Genomic DNA, 27,235 nt, shown 5'->3' on the forward strand with positions numbered 1-27,235 from the left:
TAATAATAATATTGTCTCTTCAAGACGTCATTACGTCGTGATTATCACCGCAACCAGAAAACAAGATCCGAGCGACGTTTCTGACGTCAACGGCCCTTCTCAGAATCTTTATTGTTTCGGTGAGGTTGACGTCAGGTCACAGAGGTCATACATTCGCACCCCATTGACCCTACAGCACGGACAGGCACAAACAGATTACGTCAATTGGACAGACTAGTTCTTTTTGCCTGACGTATTCAATGACGTGAAGCGGTTATCTCTCGGTCAGTTTGGCCATTACCTCGCCTTCTCTCATATGCGACTTATGCTGTACACCAAAAGGTTCAGTTTGTGTTTATCAGACCCTTCACCATCGAGTTCAAGTGACACATCACAATATAATATAATGATAAGAAGAATACTTATAACGCGCCTTTCCAGGCTTTACATCCTGCTCAAGGCGCACAAGTTGAGTTGTCAAAGGGCACAATCTGATTATTAATACCCCGGATAACCCAAGCTGTCTGTGAGGCGCTAGAAGGTTAATAGTCACATGACTTATCCCACCGGGTACCCATTTTCTGCTGGGTGAACAGACCAATGTATCACATCATCACATGTGCATCGTTGCTTCGTTGTGGAAACAAATTCTCAGGAGTCAAGCTGCCAAACACGGCCACAAACGGCTTATATTCCTGCACTGGCTCATCCATGGTTCACTTTAAGCGTGGACAGAGCCAATAGTGATTGAGTATTTTTTACGCCGCTGTTAGCAATATTCCAGCAATATGACGGCGGAAAAAAACCCAGAAATGGGCTTCATATATTGCCCCATTGGGAATTGAACCCGGGTCAAACGCTTTAACGACTAGGCTACCCCACCGCCCCGGCAGAGCCATGACATGTATCTTCAGTCACATCACACTATCGTCAGTTAGTAACAAATTGGAATAACTGTATGTGCTTGTGGTTAATGTGTGTGTGTCAGTGTATGATGGACGTGGTCATTGTGTGTGGGTCAGTGTAGGATGGACGTGGTCAATGTGTGTGTGTCTGTGTAGGATGGACGTGGTCATTGTGTGTTTGTGTGTGTGTCTGTGTAGGATGGACGTGGGCAATGTGTGTGTGTCAGTGTAGGATGGACGTGGTCATTGTGTGTGTGTGTAGGATGGACGTGGTCATTGTGTGTGTGTGTAGGATGGACGTGGTCAGTGTGTGTGTGTGTATGTGTGTGTGTGTTTCACTCTGTGTGTCTCTGTGGGTGAAGGACGTTGGCAGTGCGTTGGTCTCTGTGGGTGAAGGACATGGTCAGTGGGTGTGTCTCTGTGTAGGAATGATGTTGTCATTGTGCCCTTGTGAACGAAGGACATGGTCACAGTGGATGTATTTCTGTGTGTGAAGGACGTGATCAATGTGTGTGTGTGAGTTAGGGGATGGGAAGAGACGTGTTTGGTGTCATGGTTTGTTATTTCAAGTTAAGGTGACCCTACTGAGAGATAAAGTAGAACGGGCGTGAGAGAATATGGGTTAGTAAATGTGACAGGAAAATAGACACAGATAGCTTCTCATAGAACCGTTAGGAAATTCTTTCTTTATGTAACATGAGACTCTTGTCTGAAACTGCCAGCCTACCTCTGAGACACGTGCGGTGTGCATGAGCGCTGCAGTTCGAGGCAGGTACCCACAATGGGCCTAGTACGCTACGTGTTTACATATTAGTGAACCGTCCTCAAGAGCTAAAAATACATACAGCTAGGTTTCCTTGCTCTGGGATATGAACAGTCAACCAGAGAAGGACACCCATAAGCATGAAGATCTGGACTCAGAATTTATACGTGCTGATGCATGCTGTATTTCTTATCATTCTCACATGCACTTTACATCCACAAGTGGCCAGGGGGCAGTGCGTGCCCCCGGGAAGTACCCCCGGGCTGCGGGACTTGGTGCTGGGGAGATGTACGGAGTACCAGGCCATCGTACACCCAACACACTTCTGCGGCAACGAGTAAGTGGAACACCTGGGTTGTTTAGTTGTATTTTGTTTCTTTAGTACAGCTATTGGAAGGTGGACTTTAAATTGTCACGTCTGACCCAGACAATCCTGTGAGTCGCGTCTTACGGCAAGCATGTATTGCTGATGGTGAAAGGTTGAGGTCGTTGGAAATGTTATACTTCTACATCTATTTAGCTCGTTTGTTCTTTCGTTCAGCAAGCCGAAGACCGGGGTGGGGTGGGGGTGGGGTGGGGGTGGGGATATGTGTATGGTTTCCCCATAACCCGTAAAACACTAATATACCTTAGACACGTGGTGTTATGTTCGTCAAAGCACGTGAACAATAGGTTTGATATTTCAATCTATCACGAGAATTGTAAACCGTGGAGGAGCGGTGGGGTAGCCTAATGGTTAAAGCGTTGGCTCGTCACGCCGAAGACCCGGGTTCGAATCCCCACATGGGTACAATGTGTGAAGCCCATTTCTGGTGTCCCCCGCCGTGATGTTGCTGGAATATTGCTAAAAGTGGCGTAAAATCAAACTCAGTCAGTCAGTGTAAACCATGGAATATCATCTTTTGTAACTTGTCTAAAGTACTGAACATGTTCTTTCTATAACTAACACATAAATATATGGCAGTTGAGTGAGTCTGGCGAAAAGATATTAATTAAATATCATGGATATTAAAACGTTAGCTGAATGTATCAATGATGTGCTACAGTCGTCAGTTTCAACAAGCAATGGCGGACTGGGGACCAATTTTGTCCCGCTCCCCAGAAGTGCAGATTCAATTTGGGTCTAGTTGTACGCGAGTGAGTTCAGGACGCTAAGTTCGAAGCATATTCATCACATTCCTGTTTAAGTTAAGTGGTTGCAACAGATTTACTATTAAAAACAATGATCATTTGGTTCCAGCCAGCAAAGGAACAACTGCACTGAAATAACAGATAACTTCTTGACAGCGTTCTCCCATCAACCGGCGTGTAACGTGACGTTCAGCCGCTATGACAACTTCATCCGGGCAGCTCATACTGACGTCACTCGCAACAAGGTGAGTCAGCACTTTTGACAACCATCACGTTTGTTACATTATCCTTTAAGTTTAGTTACGGCTCCTGAATAAGGTTCGGATGTGCCCATTATTGCCTCGAGGACACAATTCTCTTCATGGCTGCAATCAAAATAGTGATACCAGTGTTTGTATGCTTGGTTGTTGTTAACCTCCGGGGGCGGTGGGGTAGCCTAATGGTTAAAGCGTTGGCTCGTCACGCCGAAGACCCGGGTTCGAATCCCCACATGGGTACAATGTGTGAAGCCCATTTCTGGTGTCCCCCGCCGTGATGTTGCTGGAATATTGCTAAAAGCGGCGTAAAACCAAACTCAGTCAGTCAGTCAGTGTTAACCTCCGCACTAAGCATTATTCCAGCTACATGAATGCGGTCTGTAAATAATTGAGTCTCGACCAGATAATGCAATGATTGACATCATGGTCATCGATCATCTATAGGTATACGATGACATGCATCAATAAAGTCAGCGAGCCTGACCATCCGATCATGTCAGTCGCCTCTTACGACAAGCATCTTCTAACGGGTGGTCATATCAGTACTTGGCGATCACTAATGAATCAGTCTGAACAAGGCAAACCGGTAAACAAAAGTATGAGCACCGATCCATCTACTCGATGTAATGTTGGCAAGATAACGGAGTTCAACCACCTGATCTATTTTCCAACCAGTTCCAGTTCATGGCTCTTGGTGAGTTTTTAATGTTGGATCATGCCCCGTGGTAAGTTAAAGGCACAATTGTACACATTTTCGACAATAGTTTGGCCTATGCTATATATATTTGGGCATATGCTCTCACTTTAGCGTCCTACTGATGCAATAGAAGACTTATTATCCCTCACGACTTGCCTGAAATCGATAATTGAAACTTCCAGGGGAACAGCTTCCAAACAAAGAACACTTGCCATATATGGAATGTAAACAATTGCTGCGCACATCGAAAACTGTCGCACGCGGTGTTGTCGTTGTTTACTGAACTGGTTTCAATCACAAGTTGCGCGTATGACATAACTCTATGGCGTTCGCTTGAAATAATGTTCGGCCGGTAGAGGGCGCGAGAGTCGATTTAATGCAACGTCGCATTAATTCATTCGAACTTTTTAATTCAATATTGTAATATTAATGCGTAATTTTGTGGGGAATAAATTATATGGTAGCTTCTCAGAGGACTGATAGATAGTATTATTGAGAGAAATGCATTATTTATTTTTAGAGAAGTGTGATGTGAAATAGTGCCTTTAAGTTGAGTTGAGAAATATTGATATATTCGATGTTACATTGGCCGTGGTGAGTTACAGAGATGGTGGTTTCTGGTGAGTGATCGTGTCAACGCGTGGATATGCGTCAACTGGGGAATTAGCTCATAATTAAGATGAAGTGTGCGTTGATGAAGACGAAGGCATAGTTGAGTTCAAACGTCTTTAGTACATGACAAACAAATACACAAGACATGAGCGAGGTGAGCGGAGTACCTGCTCAACCCCGGTGCGTTTCCTACGAGCGGAATTATCCTGCTCGTGGTCGTCCCAACGGACAGTCCCAACACCCAGATACCACAGTCCAAGCAAGTACATGTGTTTCTCCCACAGAGATCTGATCACAGCCATCAATATGGAGATCCTGTATTCATACAGAAAATACCTTAAGGACATCTTCAAGATGGACATTGTGTACAACAGAACTCATCAGGACTTAGTTATCTGTGTGTTCTTAAATGGACTCAGTTCAGGATATACAATGTGTTACTGTTAATAAGTGCAACCAGGTATGTTAGATCACAGGCCAGTACATTATTACCATAGTGACTAATTCAGGACAGCCATCGTCCTGAATTAGTCACTATAACAATCGGAACTGAGGATGTGCCGTGGTAGTTATGGTGCATGGTATGAGTGTTAATGAACTTTCATTGTGCTGGTAGATCATGGTTAGGTAATAAGAACTGGTGAAGGTTTATTTGTTGTTTAATGCCGTTGATGTTCTGAGGAGCTACTCTCACTGGGAATTCTCATGAGCTGGTATACTGAAAACTTATTCTCACTGCGAAATATCGTCAGTTGATGTGGGATGTCTGATGAATTGATGTACTGAGGACGTACTGTATCAGTGAATCTAACATGGGGACATATTTGAAATATATTTCCTGCTCTGTAAATTTTAGTAGGTTTGTATTTTTGTTTCAGGCTATGTTCTGGTCAGATGTGTATGGCGTCGTCCAACAATACACCAAGCTCGGCCAGCGGGCCATGGCCTTGGAAGACACTCTCATAGGTGCCGTTGTATATATATATAGACGTTGTGTGGGATTTTACGTCTTCTTCAATCTGTCTGACTGCCAGCATCTCAAAGTTTTTAGTAGTCTGCACACAGTCCCTGAACCATATTATTTTTCTCTACAGCCTAGCCTTCCCTACAGTGCTAAAGCTCTAAATGAAGCACGTCTAGATTTCCCCAGGTTCTGAATCTCTGGTCTCCCTGGGGATCCTTTTCAATCTTAATGGGTTTATTTGTTACAGTCAAAATTACAATATTCAGAGACTAAGCGTCAGTCTGAGTTTTTAGTTGTATTAGTAAAACAAATGTTTTTTTGTCATGTAAATTACATTTTCCACAGAAATCTGATCGCTATTTCTTTCTAAAATGAGAGAGTTTAATTTGCACCCTAAGAAAAAAGGAACGCTGTAAACGTGATATGTATGACCGGGAAGGTTATCAGACATCCAAAGAGTAATTCTAAAATTGATCTAATGCTGACGTTTAAATACCTTTATAAATGCTAAAATACTGAGGGAATCTTTTTTTCTGCCGACTCAGTTGTTTCTAGACTAACCTGTCTGTGAGTGAGTGAGTGAGTTCTGATGTTGAGTCACATCGGCAATATTTCAGCCATATTGTGACTACAACAAGTTATATATTCCTGGCACATAAACTTAGAATATATACACCTATGTCTGACTGACTGACTGAGTCTGGTTTTACGCCGCTTTTAGCAATATTCCAGCAACATCACGACGGGGGACACCAGAAATGGGCTTCACACATTGTGCCCATGTGGGGATTCGAACCTGGGTCTTTGGCGTGACGAGCCTACGCTTTAACCATTAGGCTACCCCACCGCCCATACACCTATGTATGTATGTATGTATGTATGTATGTATGTATGTATGTATGTATGTATGTATGTATGTATGTATGTATGTATGTATGTATGTATGTATGTATGTATGTATGTATGTATGTATGTATGTATGTATGCATGCATGTATGTACGCGTTCTCATAGTCTGTGACGCTTTTAATCATGCATAATCCTAGCGTGCTGTATGGTATTAATCGGCAACAGACGCATGTTATTTTCATCTAATATGCAAAACCATACATGTCTCTGTGTTTTGCTACTACTGTTAGTGATTTATGGGATTGGTGTGTTTGTTTGTTTGCTTGACTACCAAGTAATGGCGTCATGTTTTGAACCAATGTCGCGTACCCAAACCAGGCCGTTGGCGTGTCAAGGTTAGCCTTTCTGAGGGCGGCGCTTCTTAACAGTCGCTCAGTTATAGAGATGAATATCAGCTCCTCCTCGAACCATCTTGTACTAAGGGCCCACTTAGTTAAGATTCCAAAAAAGCTGTAATGTACATCAGTCCTTAAGCCAACCCCTTAAACCCCTTTCCAGTTTGGGGCGGTGGGGTAGCCCAGTGGTTAAAGCGTTCGCTCGTCACGCCGAAGGCCCGGGTTCGATTCCCCACATGGGTACAACTTGTGAAGCCCATTTCTGGTGTCCCCCGCCGTGATATTGCTGGAATATTGCTTAAAACGGCGTAAAACCATACTCAGCCAGTCAGCCTTTCCAGTTTCATTTTCGTCAACACGGGTGTATCCTTTCTGTTCTCCACTTTGTTACTGTGTGCGAAGTTAATATACGAAGAACTTGTGATAGAAGAGCAGAAAGAGCAAGACCATAAAGACAAACTGTGAATTGTTTCTGGGGAGATCTGCATCCATGTGAAAACGTTATACTGTATAAACGGCGCCCTTCAGATAATCAGTTCAACCCAATGACCGATATTATGAGCAACTGCCAAAGCCGTCGGTGTATGTGGACAAACTTTAAACCAGGCCGAAGAACTTGATCAGTCGGTCCAACCCGGTTCAAAATATAGTCAATTATATATATTTTATGTTTTGTTATAAACTCGGTTCAATTAAGCAGTATGTAAAGCCCAAACTATCCGGCATGGAATGTTTATTTCGAATTTAAGAATAGTTTCATATTGTACACACAATGTACACACCGGTTTGTAAGTTACTTTCATAGTCTGAAAATGAAGAAAGTCTCAGGGCGCATTTTCATTATATTTTATTTTTTTTGCTAAGAGCTATTTTTCTGTAAAATATGTTCATTTCATATACTAGTTGTTAGTCTAGATTCTTTCATAAACACCATCTTTAGCTGAATCAGCACAACTGAGTCTTTTGAGCTCCTCTCGATGTAACAGATGGATGTTTTATGAGCGCTTGATGTTTAGCCATTTTGCACTGGGAAGATTGGTAATGCATGTCATACTTTTATTGGAATGACGTCAATTGCCCATAAAGCAATGATTTAAAGGATTGTGTTATTGGTCCAAGGCTATATAGGTAACGGGCTGCGGTTCTGTGCTCAGGAATCTCCTCCGGGTATAGCATACAACCAAGAATGTCCAGGCTCGGACCAGACTGACACGTGTCCATACAATGCTGAGTTCTCCTTCTGGGCAATGGCGTCCTCAAACGTACGTACATCTTGACGAAAACAAATACCATATATACATATATAACTAAAAGGCGGTAGACTTCTGTTATTTACCCGAAATAGCAACGTCGTCACTGTGTAGTCAATGACTTATAAATACCCTATCAACGTCGTTCAATGTATTGTTCTACGTCATGTATGTGTTATGGTTAAGTTATATCACTTACTTTTATGTCTAATGTATTTATGTTTTGAGAGTGTTGTTACAGTTTCTGCTTGTGTTATCATTGACGTTTGGTAATATTGACCTGTGCTAACTGTGATTTAGCACGTGTTACCATTGACCTTTGTAATGGTGTGTTATCATTGTCCCATGACCCGTGACGACCCAAGTTACATCTGGTCTTCAGCAACCCATGCTTATCACTGACTGACTGACTGAGTTTGGTTTTACGCCGCTTTTAGCAATATTCCAGCAACATCACGGCGGGGAACACCAGAAATGGGCTTCACAAATTGTACCCATGTGGGGATTCGAACCCGGGTCTTCGGCGTGACGAGCCAACGCTTTAACCACTAGGCTACCCCACCGCCCCCTTATCAAAGGAGGCGACTAACGGCATCGGGAGGTCAGGGTCGCCGACTTGGTTCATGCATGGCATTGTATCCCAACTACGTAGATCGATGCTCATGATATCAGTCACTTGATTGTCTGGTCCACACCGCCGTCATATAGCCGGAATATTGCTGAGTGCGGCGTTTAACACACCACACAAACAGACAGTAACATTTACTATGCATATGTCAATATACATGTATATTTTCGTGTGACCGTCTTTTGTAATGTAAAGTCTGGGAATAGGGTCCCCACATTATACAAACCATACTGTACATTTCAGTTCGCATCCAATGCTTCTGGAGACGTATACCTCATGTTGAACGCAAGTCAGGCCAAGGCGTTCTACAATACATCGTAAGTCATCACGCTATCTTGTGACTTAAGGTTAATACAGATTCTGATGGTCAAACTGAGGTAAACGGAAAGTACTAATGATAGACGGCAGATCACAGACTTATTACTGACGGGCTTGTTCCTTTATTTCAGTTTCTTTGGAGTGTGGGAGTTACCTAATTTAAATTCCAGCAAGGTGACAAAGGCCAATGTTCTGCTGGTGCACATCCCAGGACAAACTGTCAGGTAGATATGGAGTGAGTGAGGTAGTGAGTGAGGAATATATGTGAGTTGAGTGACTTAATGAGTGATATAAACGAGTTGAGTGAGTCAGAGAGTAATGATATAAATGAATTGAGCGAGTTAGTGAGTGAATGAGTGAGTAAGTAATATAAATGAGTTGAGTGAGTTAGTGAGACAATAATATTAATGAGTTGAGTGAGTTATTGAGTAAGTAATATAAATGAGTTGAGTGAGTTAGTAAGACAATGAGTAAGCGAGTCAGTATTATAAACGAGTTGAGTTAATGAGTCAGCCAGTGAAATAAATGCGTTGAGTGAGTGAGTGAGTGAGTCAATAATATTAATGAGTTGAGTGAGCTATTGAGTGAGTGATATAAATGAATTGGGTGAGTTAGTTAATGAATGAGCTAGTAATATATGGGTTCAGCTTTTGAGTGAGTGACATGAGTTGAACCGTGTATGATAGGGAGAATTAGTGGAGTCTGAAGACTATCTGTCTGTCTGTCTGTCTGTCTGAAGAGACATAAACCTACACAGCCAGTAGCGCTGATCACTGTGTAACCTGTATGAAACACACACAACAATCAGCCGCCATCATCCAACCAGGTTCAGCATCAGAATCTTAGAGGTTGGTTAGGGCAGTTGGCACACTCCTCTTGTATGAGGTGAGGGGAGGTGAAATTGGGTTTTACGTCGTGCTTGAGAATATTTCGCTCATATGACGACGTGCATGCGTGTGTATGTGTATGTGCGGCTGCTTGTACTAGCCCAGACAGAAGCTGGTTTTATAGTGCTAGCCCACTGAGATACCATGCCGCAGTGAAGCATGAATACCCCACTCAGACACATTATACTGACTCCGAGCCGAGCGCCAGACAGGGACCAACAAGTACCATATTTTAACGTCTTTTGGTATGACGCGGTCGGGGATCGAACCCACGACCTTCCGCTCTCCGGGCGGACGCTCTAACCACTACACCACGGAGGCGGTCCTCTTGTATGAGAATATAAGTATCTGCCATCCTTTTTATCTAACATACAGGTCAAAGTGCAGTAGTGAGAACATCGCTTTATTACAACGGAGACTAAGAGAGAGAAACATCGACTCTTCTTGCGAGGACAGCCCAAGGTAAGTCGGTGTTTACTAAACACAGGTTTTAGAATTAACCAAGGTTAAATTTTGTCTTCACCATCTCATGTTTGTTAGGGATGACTAACGGATAGGGTGGTCCGGCTCACTTGGTTGACACATGTCATTGTATCCAAATTGCAAAGATCGATGCGCACGATGTTGTTGATTACTGGATTGTCTGGTCCACACTTGATTATTTACAGACCGCTGCCATATAGTTGGAATATTGCTGAGCGGCGTTAAACAACAAACAAACAAATTAAAGATATTTCAATTCAAGTTGTTCTGACCAGATCGTATCAAGAGCTTCATACTTGTCAACCGGAGCAAAGTGAAGTGAGGAAATTATCAAATGGCATGCACTGTTAGTATTGTTGTATGCAAACAAAACATTTAGCATTACGTATTCTGTGAATCTACTCCAAATACCGGTGAGGCCGCTTGTGGTGTCAAGGCAACCCCGATGAATGTGTAGTGTGGTATTTTACTCCACATTACGAAGTACTAGTAAGCGCTATCAATGTGAAATGTTGTCATTTTTCAATAATATTTGTCATTCAGAACCTTCTATAATTTTGTTTTCGGCTTCTTTGTTACCCGGGGCGGTTGGGTAGCCTAATGGTTAAAGCGTTGACTCGTCACGCCGAAGACCGGGATTCGAATCCCCACATGGGTACAATGTGTGAAGCCCATTTCTGGTGTCCCCCGCCGTGATGTTGCTGGAATATTGCTAAAAGCGGCGTAAAACCAAACTCAGTCAGTCAGCCTTTGTTACCCAGGGGCGGTGGGAACCTCGTAGCTAAAGCGTTCGCTCTTTACGCTGAAGACCCGGGTTCGATTCATTCCCCACATGGGTCTAGTGCGCTAACCTCATTTTTGATGTCCCCCGCCGTGATATTGATGGAATATTGCTAAAAGCGGCGTAAAACTAAGCTCACTCACTTGATACCCTTGTATGATTTTCAGATTATGTTAAACAATCTTTTTTGACCTCATCATGCTTCAAAATTTTCAGACCCGTGAATTGAACTGATCTTCAGTAACCCATGCTTGTCGTAAGAGGCGACTAACGGGATCCGGTGGTCAGGCTCGCTGACTTGGTTGACATGTCATCAGTTCCCGATTGCGCAGATCGATGCTCATGGTGTTGTTCACTGGATTGTCTGGTCCAGACTCGATGAATTACAGACCGCCATATAGCTGGAATATTGCTGAGTGCGGCGTAGAACTAAACTCACTCACTCACTAACCACTAGGCTACCCCACCGTCCCTCTAAAATATGATAAAGTGATGATACAGAAAGAGTCAAAGGTATCAAAATCTTAAGAAAAGCAAGGTTTATGGATATCAACTTCTTTATTGTGAATAACACGACATTTCGGAGTGTATGCTTGCTCTTTCATCACCTGATTTGTGTACTCTTTCCAGAATGTCATCATCTTAAAAGGATTTTAAAAAAATCTTTGAAGGGCATTTAGAAATGGAATGCATAAGAAAAGCAAGATTTATGGATGTCAACTTCTTTACTGTGAATAACACAACATTTCAGAGTGTAAGCTTGCTCCTTACAAACTATGAAAATCGTATTAATATGATGAGACTTTTGAAAGAGTATACACATTGTCATTCCCTAAAGTAACATTAGGAAAAGGACAGAGTATGACTAAATTCACTCACTCACTCAAAAGTTTCATACGAAATCAGAAAATGTCTGAGTAAATTCACAAATAACATTTATAGGAATTCTACGGATTTTTGCATTTTTCAACTTGCAGCACCATGATATCATCTTCCATTTTACATCTCAGAAATACGAGCAGGGTATTCGGTGCCAATGTGGAACTGACATGTTGTGCCATACGAAGTTTCCAAACAATACAATAATATTGCCGAATAATTTATCAAATCTTTTCAGGGGCCCCCAAGCTATGCTGTGTGTGGACTATCCTAATGAAAAGGAATGTCAAGTGAAAGTATCTACTAACGGCGCATCCATTAACAACGATGCAATTACAGGATTCTACATTTGTCTCACCGTCATTTCTTTTATAAGGAATTTAAATGTTTTCGATTGCGATGCCTCTCTGTCCGTTTAACTCATTGATGTTTTTCATGGCCAATAAACACTTTGTATTATCATTTTCATTAAGCAACTGAAATATTAATTCAGAAAAATCCATCAGTAAAATTTATTGATAACGGTATCAGTGTTGTGTTAAAACGTCTTCAAACAACTGAAACATCTCCAGGAGCACCGTATCCATTTGAACACAACCAGTTATGAGTGGCACACCAGTCGGTCTACGCCGTATGTGAACGATGACAATTGGCCAGACTACATTTTTTTTATATATTTTTTTTATTCCAGCATAATGAGTACATACACATGGGTACGAACAGGCATCAGCTTGTCGTACAAGCTTTATAACAAAGGTGACTACATTAATCAAAATCCTGCAATCTTACAACCAACGTGGGCTATGGAGATCTATTTTTGACCGAGAATCGTCTCTGGCCTGATAACATTGATGTAACTCAAAGGGTGTTATTTTCTCCAGAATCCTCCACGGACTTTATTCAATGAGGAAGGTGATATTACCAACCTAACTGTTGAAGACAAAATATCCAACTGACATGAATAATGATAGCTTACCTTTGCAACAGACATGGGCATATCAGTGACGACCCGGGGTACAGCTGATCTCCAGTAACCATGCTTGTCGTACGAGCCGAGTAACGGGATCGGGTGGTCAACCTCACTGACTTGGTTGACTCATGTCATCGTATCCCAATTGCGTAGATCGATGCTCATACTGTTGATCACTGGATTGTCACATTCGATTATTTTGCAGACCGCCGCCATATAGCTGGAATATTGCTGAGCGCGGAGTTAAACACCAAACAAAATACAAAAAAGACATGGTCGTGATATAAATGTATGTTATATTCCACATGTAACTTATATTTTCGAAAACTGAAAATTAATCAAGAGCGTGAGCGAAATGCACACATCAATTACAATGAACTAAACTGTTGCTCTTCTGGCTACTCCAACTGAGTACCCTTTTACCAACATTCAAATATTGAAATGATATTTTACTTATTAATTAATGAAATACGAGGGGCTATAAATAGGTTTTGGGCCTAAAATACTTCTGATACGTGGATGATAAAGATAATTGTAAACCAAAAGTCACCATGTTCTTTATTCTGATTGGTTGAAAAACATGATCGAATGGTAAAGGTGGTGAGGTAACATTCCACAATTCCATACAATTGAGGACAGCAAGTCTACCAGAGTTCTTCTCACATACTTTAGCCATGCTACTGAAGGTAACGGAATCGGTAATCATTTTAACATGCATGCCAGTGTCGTTAATCCTTTGAGATTTCAGACATCTATCTGAAAATGTGGAATATGACATTATTACTTCTCGGTGTTCTTCTCAGCCTTCCGTAATCCACTAGGACTCGGCTCTCCACAATCCACTGCAACAAGCAGGAATTGATAAAAGAGCAAGATTAGTACTATCAAATAATTGAATAGACCTCGAAAGCTTCCCTTATTCAAAAGCCAGTACCAGGCCTCAAGTCAGTCCCCTTTGAGTTAATTATCAGGTTACATGTTGGTTATCATATTTTGGAGTTTGGGAGGAATGTTTGGAATCTTGAACATACATCTTGGGAAACAGGTGACAGCAGTAATATGCAGAGCAATGTGCATCAAGAAACCTGATGTCAGGTCACTTGCGGAATTGGCTTTGGGGAGCGAGGTATAATGATAACCTAATAAATATACAACTTTGTTTCATCGATAATTTATATCATAATGATAGGGGATTTATGTATCTGATTTATGTTTTGGATTGTTTGATGTATTTCAAAGGCAATTAGCCTAGGGGGCAGTTGTCCTGGGGGCACTATGGACGAGGGGAGATAGCCAGGGGGCAGCTGTCGGGGGGCAGTTGTCCGGGGGGCAGTTAGCCTGATACCTCAAAAAGAGTGTTCCACAGACCTGTTTCGTCTATAGGGTAATAGCATTCACTCCACTCCCCATTCGCTTTGCATGTTCGAGTACTGTTGATAAAGATGTTTGAGCTCTTCACGTCTATTGTGGTTCCAGTGGGCACAAGGCGACCGTTGTCCATGTCCTCCCTCTCACAGTATTATGTGAAGTTAGGTAAAGAGAGGCATTGGAATATTTCAAATACACCTTCATACACCAGGCAGGTTGTGAATATCTGTATGCACAGGGCTGGCGTTGTTTTATTTGTGTCGGATAAAAAGGTCGTAAATCATACTGCAACAGCTATTGTTCTCGTATAGTCACCAGATTGTATTCGAATTTACAACCTTTACTACGAAGCCACACTACAGAATAAATCTCTCCAAACGGTTTCATCTGTATGCAAATGAGTCTGCACTATGTACATGCTTGGTACATGTATCTTACCATCACCTGGTTCAAATGTTGAACAGCTGGTCAAAAGCCATGGCAATCAGGTAAAACACACAGAATTACTTGTTGAGACAAACCATGATACTCATACAAATAGTGTAAATGCAAGATACATATGTTTCATTTTTTCTGTGCACATTTCCCTCCTGCAGATATTTTCACATAATTTTCATTTGCATATTTCATGCATTATAAACGTCTTCCTAATCTGTACTGTCTCCGTAGCACAGTGCAGCTCTTACTTCATCCTAGTATCAGATATTACCTCCTTTGTTAGTAACCCAGCCAGCTAGGGTTCAATCCCAGCTTTCTAATAAAACTTTTGCAGATTTGTTATGTTTCATATCCCATAGTACCACTTTCCTGTCATGTGACCATAAAAAGCACATGTGATACTGGAACCCCATGCCTCAGTGTGTTAGCAGCCTCCATACCGTCAAGAGGTCTCCTCTGACTGTTAATCTCAATGAAGCACACAGGAAGACAAATGTAAGTCTTGCATCTTTATTATTTCACAGTTACTATTCTATTTTGCATAAATATAATGTTTAATAGTCTTCTTTGAAGTTCATGGCCTCATAATGTTATTGTTACATGCAATATTTTCTGAAAGTGTTCAAATAATCTTCAAAGGTTTTCAAAGTTTTAAACATGAATTTAGATGATATTTTGTCAACGCATTGTATTATATAGTCAAATTATATTACAAATTGTTTCTGTATTCTAGTTTTCCAAACCTAATCCACTCGTCTATTTAGCCACACACTATGGCTAACGACCAACGTCCAACGTGTATTTTACATTTGTCACCGTACATCAACGCATAACGTATCATTGTTTACCATCAAAGAATAAAACCCTGTGGATGCGAGTTCTTGGTGATTTGTCATTCTTGCGTCTACAAATAGAATGGCTTGAAGATATCAAAATGAAATATAAACAGAACTGTCATTACATACTACACTGAATGCATTACAATTGACAAACTAATGTATTGGTAAATAATAATGCACACAGAATTTGGGGGATTTGTATGCATAGCTTTGACAGATGTCAAAGAGAAGAAAAATTTATATAATTTTAAACAAATAATCCTAAGGATTAAGGAAACACATTTTGAGAATTTTAATGCCTAAACGATTCAGTGTAACTAAACATAAACATTACGTATTCATCAGAGAAGGGTCAGGTTAGAATATCCGACGAAGCAGATTCCATGTTGTTATGCAATCATTTTCCAGTTGGAGTGAAGCCAGTTCTCTAAATCCGAATTCCACAGCAAACGTAGGGGTACGTTTTAATTTAAAACACTTTCCCAAACCTGGTTTCTTGACAGGTCGATGATATTGTATATTTTGTTTTTGCATCACCAATTGTTTGACATGATAACACTAATGTCCAAGTCGACGGTGATGGGATAAAAACAAACGGAGACGTTCCCCGTGTAGCTTTAGGAGCCGGCCATCCAACGCCATACAACACGTGCGTGTAACGCGACGGATGCAGCTCCCAAGGGGGTCGTGCTGAAATCCGTGTAACAATCTGGGAGGACTCAAACACAACACTACCAGAAAGTATACTATCCCAAACACAGCATTTGTTATATTTGAACATTTTCTGAAAGAAACTGTGCTCATTCATAACCTGTGATGCTTCAGACACTTCAGACAATACGAGGGTTACTGAATGTGAAAGACAATTCGACCAAACCCCAAACAGAATGAAATGTTGAATATTGTGCCCTGGTGGTCAAGGAAACGGATATGTGCATGTGATCTGCCATACTCAGAATTAATCCTGACTCCACTTCATAGCTATTGTAAAGTCAGAGAAGATGTTGGAAATGTACAGGTCGACAACGGACGGTCGGACAACGGACAATGTACCATGATAAGTTTAGAGAATGCTCACTGAAATTTCATCTTCTGATGAAAATATGTTTCATATTCGTTACATGTACTCACGTCAGCAGGCAAGGCATACACGCCATCTTTTCCGCTTTCCCCTTTTCTCTAGGAATTCACAGTTCAATTGTATTTCGTCAAACCTGACATTTGTAGCATCGAAGCTATAGATAAATAAATACATTCCGATCAGTCACATTAACTGATTTCTCCAAGCCAGACTGTCCCTTCTACCTTGTGACAGTTATATGGCATAGCTCTGACTCGCATTATGCAGATATCGGGGAATAGGAGCGACCAAAGTGTTGTAATGTTTATACACTATGGAATCTTAACTCAGAAATTACAGTAACCTTACAGCAAGTAGATCTACACGCATCAGAGCGTCCACCTGCCCCCTGGTCAAGAAAGGCATCGGTTATGAGTATCAGGATTATTTATGCAAAAGTTCCACCACTTCATAGATATTGTAACGTCAAAGTAGATGTTTGAAATGTGAAGGTCGACAAAGCTCGGTCGGACAACGGACAATGCACCATGAAGTAAAGTTAACGACGTTCGGTGTTGTGAGTTAATGATCACTGAAATTTCATCGTAGATAATGGTATGAATTGTCAGTGTGAAAATATGTTTAATCTTCGTTACAAGTACTCACGTCAGCAGGCAAGGCATACACGCCAGCTTTCCCGCTTTCCCCTTTCTCTAGGAATTCACAGTTCAATTGTATTTCGTCAAACCTCACATAGTTGCACTATCTGAAAGAAGCACATTTTGCCAAGCACATTTTGAGGCCCACTCTGTTGACACTTGAAAATTTATGCCTGCTGTATCAGTCCATTGGTGAAGGCATTGTAACATCAAAACCGCTATTGATTTCCATGCCAAAGGCACCATTCTGCAAAGAAATGTAAATCTACATGTGTTTTGTATCTCAGATAGACATGGCTAGATTGAAGACCAACTTCAGTATGACCAATACCTCCGCTGGCCGACTAATATACATTAAATAGTTAAATAGTTTATGAGCTTACTGAAGTGAAACAAGAGAAGCCTTGAAATTAGCAGGGCTGATAAGGTTTTGTTTGAATCTTTATGCATATATCTGCATATGAAACAGCTGAGGCGGTCTCATTTGTCTTCTTAATTTGCTGGGTAAATCAGTGGAAGGGAATAAACTATTTCATTCTTAATGAACGATAGTAGATCAAAGATATACCTGAAGTTTAAGTTAAACTTCTTGACCAGATTTCTTGTCAACATGTTTTACCCCCAAATTTTACAGAGATGTTTTCAATGAGAAAGTCCAGCATTTCACATATTGTTTTTCTCGGTAAATGACATTTGATTTCATTTATGACAAATTAAACATCATATAAACTTACCAGTTGTGTGGGGTGGCACGTTATATCTTCAAATCATCATCATCATCATCATCATCATTACACATACACTAAAGGGGCGGTGGGGTAGCCTAGTGGTTAAAGCGTTGGCTCGTCAAGCCGAAGACCCGGGTTCGAATCCCCACATGGGTACAATGTGTGAAGCCCATTTCTGGTGTCCCCCGCCGTGATGTTGCTGGAATATTGCTTAAAGCGGCGTAAAACCAAAACTCAGTCAGTCAGACATACACTACATCTGAATAAATCCATTATTAATTTGGCAATTAGAGGGAATTGCTCTCTGTTATAACAAAGTTGGGGGTTGTTGGTCCCAATATATTTTTCAAATTGTTTGATTCCCAAGTACAGCCTATTCTTCTTTATGGGTCTGAAATTTGGGGCAATAAGGAATTTTATGCCATTGAAAAGGTTCACCTTCATGCATGTAAAAGGTTTTTAAATGTTGGGATGTCTACCCCTAATAATATGGTGTACGGTGAATGTGAGATTTCCTTTGTACATAATTTCTTACTCTCGTTGTTTAAAGTACTGGTGTAAAGTAATAAATATGCCAGAACATCGTCTGCCCAAAAAAACCTACAATATGATTGTCCACCTTGATAATTTTGGTAAAAAAACTTGGGCAACCCGTATTTGTAATCTTTTGTTTAGATACGGCTTTGGATTTGTTTGGCAATCCAAACCCTGGGCGACGTTAATGCATGTATCAAACTCTTTCGTACCAGGGCTATCGATATCTTTAAACAAGACTGGCATTCATCTTTATTTGAAAGTTCAAGATATGATTGTTATCGTGAGTTTAAATGTTTACTTGAACCTGAGTCGTATCTATACAACTTACGTAGTAAAAAGCTTCGTAATGTTTTCATACGCCTGAGACTTGGCCTAAATGATTTATATATCAGTCAAGGAAGATATTCATCTATTATAAAATCACAAAGGCTCTGTCCATTTTGTAATACTGTAGAGAATGAATTACACTTTCTATTTCTTTGTCCTGCATATAATGATTTAAGGCAACTGTATTTTCCACAATGGCTACAATCAAATATTAATGCAACAAAACTGTATTCAATACTTTCATGTAAAGCATCCCTATTACAATATAAGGTAGCTCTATTTATTTATCACGCGGTTATATTGAGAAGAGATTCAATGTAACGCGTGTGTCGCATGTTGTATATGTTGTACATACCATATATATTTCTTGTATATGGGCCTCTGGCCTTCATGCAATAAACTGATTGATTGATTGATTGATTGATCGTGATGTTACGTTGTTGTTTTTTTATTTTACGCATCCTCAATACCATGTACTCGTGTCTAACATGCTGTGATACAGATACAAGCTACATCCATGACACCCCAGAGAAGGTGGACATGCGTGGGCGCCATACTAACACGTTGACGTTGTTGGGTGAAAATTCGTTCTTTACATTTCAGGCTCTGTTGGTCAAGGCGTTATGAGGCTGATAAAGGACAGCACGTGACAACGGTTGGAGAACTGAAACGGCAGTTGGACGAAGAATGCCATCAATGTAACGCTACGCTGTCAAATTTCCACTAACGATGACCAGTTGTGCCCATAAATTCCTCACCACACTATAACACCCCCTGCACCATGCAGCACGACCCTCTGAACGCAACATGCTATCGTTCGTTCTTCCCGTCGACGATAAACCGGTTGTCGTATACAGTAGGCCAGTATATACCGTTTTCGCGAACACCTGGTGTCATCAGTGGTTTTCAGTTCATTCATATACCTTTCACGGAATGTAACAATACTCACTCACTCACTACAACGTAGATCCCAGCTAACTTTAATTGTAAGACAAGGTAAAACAACTTTGGAAAACACAATTGACGCTTGTGTTTGTTTGTTGTTTACACCGCACTCTCCAATATTCCAGCTATATGGCGGCGGTCTAAATAATCGACTCTGGACCACACAATCCAGTGATCAACATCATGAGCATCGATCTACGAAACTAGGATATAATGACATGCGTCAACCATGTCAGCGAGTCTGACCACCCAATCCTCTTGCGACAAGCCTGGGTTTTCGAAGATCAATTCTAACCCAGATGTTGCATGTGATGTATATACACTCTTTAAAAACCAGAAACGCTTAGGCCAAAAATGAGGAAATGTATTAAACGTATTTAAGTTTAAATAAGTCGATTAGGCTTGAACATAGATGGAGGAAATTCGACACACGGATGTCATTAACTCAGTTCACTCACTAAAAATATGTTTACACAAGGGGGCGTTCAGGTCAGTACCTGGTGACACCACTCCTTGCAGCCGTCACTGCTCGGCACCGGATATTTGCTTGGGGAATTCTTCGCTATTCCTCCGGCAAGGACGACATGGCACCCCACACCAAATCTGTCCACCTGTCAAACGCAGTTCGGCGCAAAACGTTCGTGTCGACGTCGATAGACACGTTGTCTCCCATCCCGTCGTTGCAGGAGGAAACGCAATTCAACGTTGAACCAAACGCGTTCCATGCTTTCCCCAGCTTCCATGCCTGTACCCTGTTGCACCATTGGACACGTCGTTGTCGGTGTAGTCGTGTCAGGACAGGTCCAACTTTTGGTCCATATGCTCGAATTCCCATTTCTCTCAGACGATTTCAGATGGTTTGGTCGGAAATTCTTGGAAGACCAGTCACCTGTCCTTCAGTGTCTGTTGCTGAAGCAAATCGGTGGCGTAGGTGAAATACCCGGATGAATCGGCCCTGAGCAGAAGTGTTTACTCTTGGTCTCCCAAGTTTGGGACGAGCTTGATTCGAACTGAAGCGTATATATCGATGTCATAATCAAGATAAGGTGCTGGGGTGGACGTTGAAGTGTCTTGCAATGACAGTAGCACTTAGTCTTGGCATTTCTTTATCTTCGTTTACGACGGAAATTTTCACAATGAAATGATGAATTTGGTTTGACCTTTTATAGTGGATGTCTCTACTCATGTGTCCGACACATTGCACGCGCATTACGTGGAAAAGCTTTTCTGTATGCACTTTCCATGTATCGTTTCCAATTTTTTATGACAAACGTTTACACACACATTTTGGGATAGCTTCGCTCGCAATGCACAACAACCACGACATGATTAACGGGATTCAAACATAGGAATTATCTTAAGATTGCTGTCAAAATATATCGAAATGAACTGCTGAAAACGCCTATGCGTTTCTTTTTTGAAGAGTGTCTTAGTATTTCCTCCACAGACGACCTAAACTTCTAAATACGTGGTACAGCATCTTCCGCAGGTGTGGAATAATCACACGCCCACACACCTGGTATGGTTATATGTTGTTTATATGTCGTATACATGTATTCACTGTATACATTGAACATATACAGAAGCAAAGAGGCATTACATAAGTGTATGTTAATGGGAAACTGATCCAGGGCAATTCCACGGGACTCGTTGCTGCATTTGTTATTGTTTTTTCCCTCGCCTACCTGGATGATATCCCAGTATTCTTGACTAGGTTCCGATCTCTGCTGCGCCACCCGCAAGAGCAGTTGGTAGTATAATTATAGCATGCATATCCTTGCATATATTTTTTCATTCCTTAATGAAATCTATATTCATTATTATGATAACAAATGGATACATTTTGAAGTTTAGCATCATCTGCCGGTGATGCCAAATGGTAGGATTGAAAAAATGACCCCAATGTACGTCTTTATGCTTTTGTCTATATGTTATATTGGACACATAATTGGCGACATTAAGACATTTTGCTTGAGAACAGTTATGAATATTTAAACTTTAACAGATAAATATATACTAGCCACATAAAGAAACTGTGCATTGTCAAAATATTATCCCAGTTGATAAGTACGATAACAATGTCAAAGGTACATATAAACTTCAATGGTGGGATCATGAGAGCATAACAAGTCGGGAGAATTTCAATTGAAAAGTCAATCACAATGACGTCACGAGTCCACAAACGGGAATGGGGTCAAACGACCATGTCACAAGCTCAATAACGGGTATGTCCACCATCGGCATTGAGAACAGCAATGCATCGACGACGCATAGAGCCTATCAAACGTGCAAGGAAGGCTTGTGGGATGTCACGCCAGATTCTCTCAAGTTCTGTTGCAAGGTCAAGGACGTTATCTGGTGGATGAGGAAGACGGCGTAGACGTCGATCCATCTCGTCCCAAACATGCTCTATCGGGGAGAGATCCGGTGATATGCAGGCCAAGGCAGTAAGTCAACGTTGTGGTGTTGCAAGAAATCCATAGCAATCCTTGCCGTATGAGGGCGGGCATTGTCCTGTTGGAATGTTAACCCAGGGCCATGACGTTGCAGAAAAGGAATTGCCACAGGTCGAAGAATCTGATCCCTGTAGCCCACACCAGTTAAGTTGCCCTGAGCAATCACCAAAGAAGTTCTTTGGCGTGCTGTTATTCCACCCCAAATCATCACGGAACCACCACCAAAGCGATTCCTCTCCAAGACACAGGCCTGTGCATAACGTTCTCCCACGTGTCTACGGGCACGTTGACGTCCATCACTATGGGAAATGTTAAACCTGGACTCATCTGTAAAACAACATTTCTCCACCAAAACAAGGGTCTGCGGACATAATTTCGGCACCACATTCGGCGAGCTTGTCGATGACGTTGTGTCAGGATAGGCCGTATGTCGGGACGTCGTGGTCTGATCCCGTGATGACGTAAACGTTGTCAAACATTTTTTTAGGGTGGATACGGCGAAGTCCTGGGGTGGTTCGGGCAGTCATCACTGCAGTCTGAAACCTGTGGCGAAGATGGGTCACCCTCATCCATATGTCCTGTCTTCGCGTTGTTACACGTCGACGTCCAGAACGTGGCCGATCGATGACGTCATTTGTGTTCTGGTAGCGTCTCACCAGTGCAGAAATGGTGTTCCAGTGGCAGTGGAAATGTGCACCCACTTGTCGTTGCGACATTTCCCCACGGACCATCCCAATGGCCTCATGACGTTGTGCAGACGTTAGCCTTGGCATGCTATGCGTTTCAATAGCCGTTTAATTTTTTGAACGATCGCAAGAGCTTTCCAAAGTGACAGTATTGTGTGGCATTCATATGCCATGTTTCTCTTTCCCGGAATGCACGTGCAACAACGTATTGCACGTCTCAAGGACGAACCCACTGACGTCACGGAACGTGGCACGTGCATGCATGTTGGATACATGTCACTAATCTCTGATTTTAAATCCTTATGTGTCTACACAGGTTTGATAAATTTAGATTTTAAATTTTTGTATGCATAGATTCTTTAAGTGCCTAGTATAGAAGCCGGTGTAGAAATTCGACACACATATATACAATCACAGTCGAAGGTACTTATCTATTACACATATGAATCGTGCAAGGTGATTGATTTCTTTTACATTTCTGGTACTCAACAATTGTTTGCATTTTATTATATCAGGGAACTGTGTATATTTATTTGAGATAAATTTGGATCTGGATTCATAGAAAGCTTCACAATTAAACAAGTAGTGGAATTAATCGGCTATAGTTGGCGACATACACAGTTTTACATGTCCTAAATTCTCTCTGTATTCCAAGCCAACTTCGACAGGCAGATTCTGGTTACAAGTTACACGTTCTATATTTCAGGATAGGATAATACATTTGGTTAGGCTTAAGGAGAAAGTCTTCATATGAAGAAATAGCTTTTAAATATTTATAATAATGCCATTTTGGGCTTCTCTCGACGTGAGATCGAACTGATCTTTAAGAGTCAGTTCTACTCGAGCAGTTAGCCACTGGCTTGATACACTCTAGGTTGGATAGACCACAGAGGTTAAGTACTTGCCTGACATTATTATTACATCTCTACAGCAATGTATCTTCACCTTTTCTGTGCTTGTTGCTACCATATACCCTTGTTATTGACTTTCTAACCATGGGAACACAAAAAACAAAACAAAAAAAAGTACTTGCTTGACATTACTCGTCCAGACATTGTGTTTGCTATTAAATACAGATTGCAAATGAGCAAACTAATTGATAATTTGCGATAATTTCGAGTATTTACAGAGTTTATACCAGAAACTAGCTACCCGTTTATCAACATGAATCGACGTTTGTATTCTACCTAATTCCGTATAAACCATAAAGTTTGGGGCTGACCGCAGGCTAGTTTAAGGAATTTCAAATGAATCTTTTCAATTATGTTCAAATTTCCGTAGGCCCAGATTTCGGAGCCATATAATAATATCGTGATATCATTACGTCAAAAGCCTTAAGTAAACATCCCAAGGGATATTATAATTTCTAGAATTCTTTAAAAGACAGAGCAAGGCTTTAGATGCACTCCCTGACAAACATTTGATTGCTGACCTAAAGTTTCTGTTTCTACTGAATATAACACCCAACTATGTCTATGATCTCAATTTCGGTATTTCCAAATAAAAAGATACTCTACTGTTTTTGCCCACTTCCAAACATGAGAATTTTAGTGGGGTTGTTTTAGGTTAACATCCAATTTTTAAAAGAATCTTATGTATTCTGGAGTTCAGTTGCAGAATCAGCAAGTAGGACTGTATAGAGAAAGGTTAGGAAACAGATACACTTCAACTGCACATGCAACGTGTTCGTATCGCCAATTGTAACAGTCGTGCATCCATCTTTCGATAGGCATATTTCAAGATCATTTATGGAGAGACAAAATAATAGGGGTAATAAATTTCTCCTTGCCGCACGCCTGAAAATACTCTGATACGGCACCAATCAGACAAGAACTACCGGGGATATTTTCAAATAAGAATATCTGATGGGCACCCACCGTTCTTATTGTCCCACTGTTCACGTTAAAGAAATTCTGCCAAGATGGACAGCTGCCCAATCCCGTGTCCGTCAGGGTCGAGGGAGCAGGGGCTGACCACCTGACGTAATTAGATTGTTTGCGCGAAACATTAATCGCTGTGGGTCAGTGTCCCTTTAAATTACATGTTTGTAGAGTTTCTACGTTTACCTAAAAGTGTGTCATTACTAACCAGGATATATATCTGTATGAATGTAAGCGTTCTCATTACCTATGAAGAATTATAAAATTTGATACTCCCATCATCCCATCATATACATATAGTCCACAGACGACAACTTAGTGCATGTTATTTTCATGAAATGTGTTTTAATGCTACTTTGATGGAATAAATAAGTGATCGATCGATCGATTGATGAATGAGCTATCACAGATACGTCTACTAAGCAGTGACTTCATATTTTACCAATCTCGTGTACCAAAAGCATAGATTTCGTGTCTAAAGAGCTACCATGATTATTCACTTCATCGTAAAAATACCCCGGTTTCCACGATCAAACCTAAACGCTTCTCTTGTTTCAATTCAGTAATGTATGAACGAATAAGCTATTCACGCATGTTCACAATGTATGATGTATAAGCTTTGCATCTCGAAATGTTCACCCTGCCGCCTGAGGTACTAGTTATACTGAAGTTGGTCTTCAATCTAGCCATGTCTATTTACGATGCAAAACACATGTAGATTTACATTTCTTGGCAAAATGGTGTCTTTGGAATGGAAATCAATAGCGGTTTTGATGGTACAAGGCTTTCTCCAATGGACTGATACAACAGGCATATATTTGTCAAGTGTTAACAGAGTGGGCCTCAAAATGTGCTTGGCAAAATGTGCTTCCTTCAGATGGTGCAACTATGTGAGGTTTGACGAAATACAATTGAACTGTGAATTCCTAGAGAAAGGGGAAAGCGGAAAAGCTGGCGTCTATGCCTTGCCTGCTGACGTGAGTACATGTAACGAATATTCAACATATTTTCAGACTGACGATTCATACAATAATGAATATTCAAAGCTGAAATTTCAGTGATCTTTGACTCACAACACTGAAAGTCGTGCATTGTCCGACCGAGCGTTGTCGACCTTCACATTTCAAATATCTACTTTGACGTTCTGACGGGTGTAGATCTACTTGATGAAAGGTTACTGTAATTTCTGAGTTAAGATTCCAAAGAGTATAAACATTACGACACTTTCGGAGATCCTATTCCCCGATATCTGCATAATATGAGTAAGATCTATGAAATATAACTGTATGCCATAAAAAATACGCAAATTTCAACCCTTAACTGAAAACCAGGTTTTAAGTCTTATAACAAAGACCAAGAAAACTACCTGCGGGTTGGACCCAGACCCGACGGACGTGCTCCTTGGGCTGGTGGATGTCCTCCTCTCCGTGATTACCAGGATCATAAACACCAGGCTTGCTAGTGGTGAGGCTGCAGTAAAACCTCTGATTAAAAAAACCAGCTAGGACAAAAATACATTGAAGCATTATCAACCAATCCTCGAAAAAGCTGTGAATGCACTGCTTTTGGATATCTTGGAGCAGAACAATCTCATGGCAAACATACAGCACGGAAACTGCCCTCCGCAGAGTACTGGATGATCTTCAACAAGCAGTGGATAACGGCAAAGTTGCAATATTCAATGCTTGTAGGTCCAAAAGCCCGAATGTCATTATCAGCAATCTTGCTAGTGGAGAAACTGAGATTTGCTTCTCAACTTTTTTATGAGTTTACTTGCAGTCAGACCTTTCCATGGGAAGACAAGTAGATCTGCAAGTCCTTTTATCGTCATATCCGGACCATACGGGAAATACGACATCTACTGACTGAATGTTCTACAGCTGCCCTTGTTCGCTCCCTCATTCTGTCCAGATTAGACTATTGTAATAGCCTGCTCTTAATCATCCCTGCAACGCATGTAAAATATTGCCGCACGTATTGTGAGGAAAGCACAAAGTTCTCAAGCATGACCCCTATTCTAAAACAGTTACATTGGTTGATCATAAGATATATAGTGGACTTTAAAGTTTCAACCATTGTATATCTCAGAGAAATGTTCAAAACATATATTTCATGCAGACAGCTTCGCTCCAGTGACAAAAACTGTCTTCACATTCACAAATGGAAGTTGAAATCCAATGGTTTTCGCTCTTTTCAAATTGCTGAATATGGAATGGGTTACCAGCTCACCTCAGAACAAGCCCAACAGTCACACGTTTTAAAGCAAATCTAAAGATATACCTTTTCCCTCTTATTTCAAGTGAGTCTTACGTGATTCTATTTTGTCTGCGCTATGAGCATGCAAACGATGTGGATATAGCGCAATATAAATGGACTAATTAATTAACCATAGAAGGTAGAAGGCACAACCTTGTTTGGAGAAATCCGCTTATGTGACAGATCAAAATTTATTGTAGCTTCAATGGGACACATGTCTATTTAACTGGAACTGATTCAAGGAAAATCCTTTTCAATGACAGTTGTTTTCATCTTCTGTTTCATTATCGCCATTTGCCGAAATCGAGG

At 41.1% G+C, this 27,235-nt stretch overlaps 1 protein-coding gene across 1 annotated transcript; it reads left to right on the plus strand.

Moving 5' to 3' along the window:
• Positions 1–1,617: 1,617 nt before the first annotated feature.
• Positions 1,618–12,245, plus strand: LOC124262799 (ADP-ribosyl cyclase/cyclic ADP-ribose hydrolase-like). The gene is made up of 8 exons (XM_046697346.1): positions 1,618–1,984; positions 2,888–3,023; positions 5,223–5,310; positions 7,671–7,813; positions 8,673–8,746; positions 8,879–8,971; positions 10,010–10,096; positions 12,016–12,245. Exons 1-8 carry the CDS (start codon positions 1,788–1,790, stop codon positions 12,194–12,196), a joined length of 999 nt encoding a protein of 332 aa, XP_046553302.1. The 5' UTR covers positions 1,618–1,787; the 3' UTR covers positions 12,197–12,245.
• Positions 12,246–27,235: the final 14,990 nt, after the last annotated feature.

The sequence above is a fragment of the Haliotis rubra genome, unplaced genomic scaffold (assembly GCF_003918875.1).
Source record: "Haliotis rubra isolate DU_JTF1 unplaced genomic scaffold, ASM391887v1 Scf856, whole genome shotgun sequence".
NCBI classification, from domain to species: Eukaryota; Metazoa; Mollusca; class Gastropoda; order Lepetellida; family Haliotidae; genus Haliotis; species Haliotis rubra.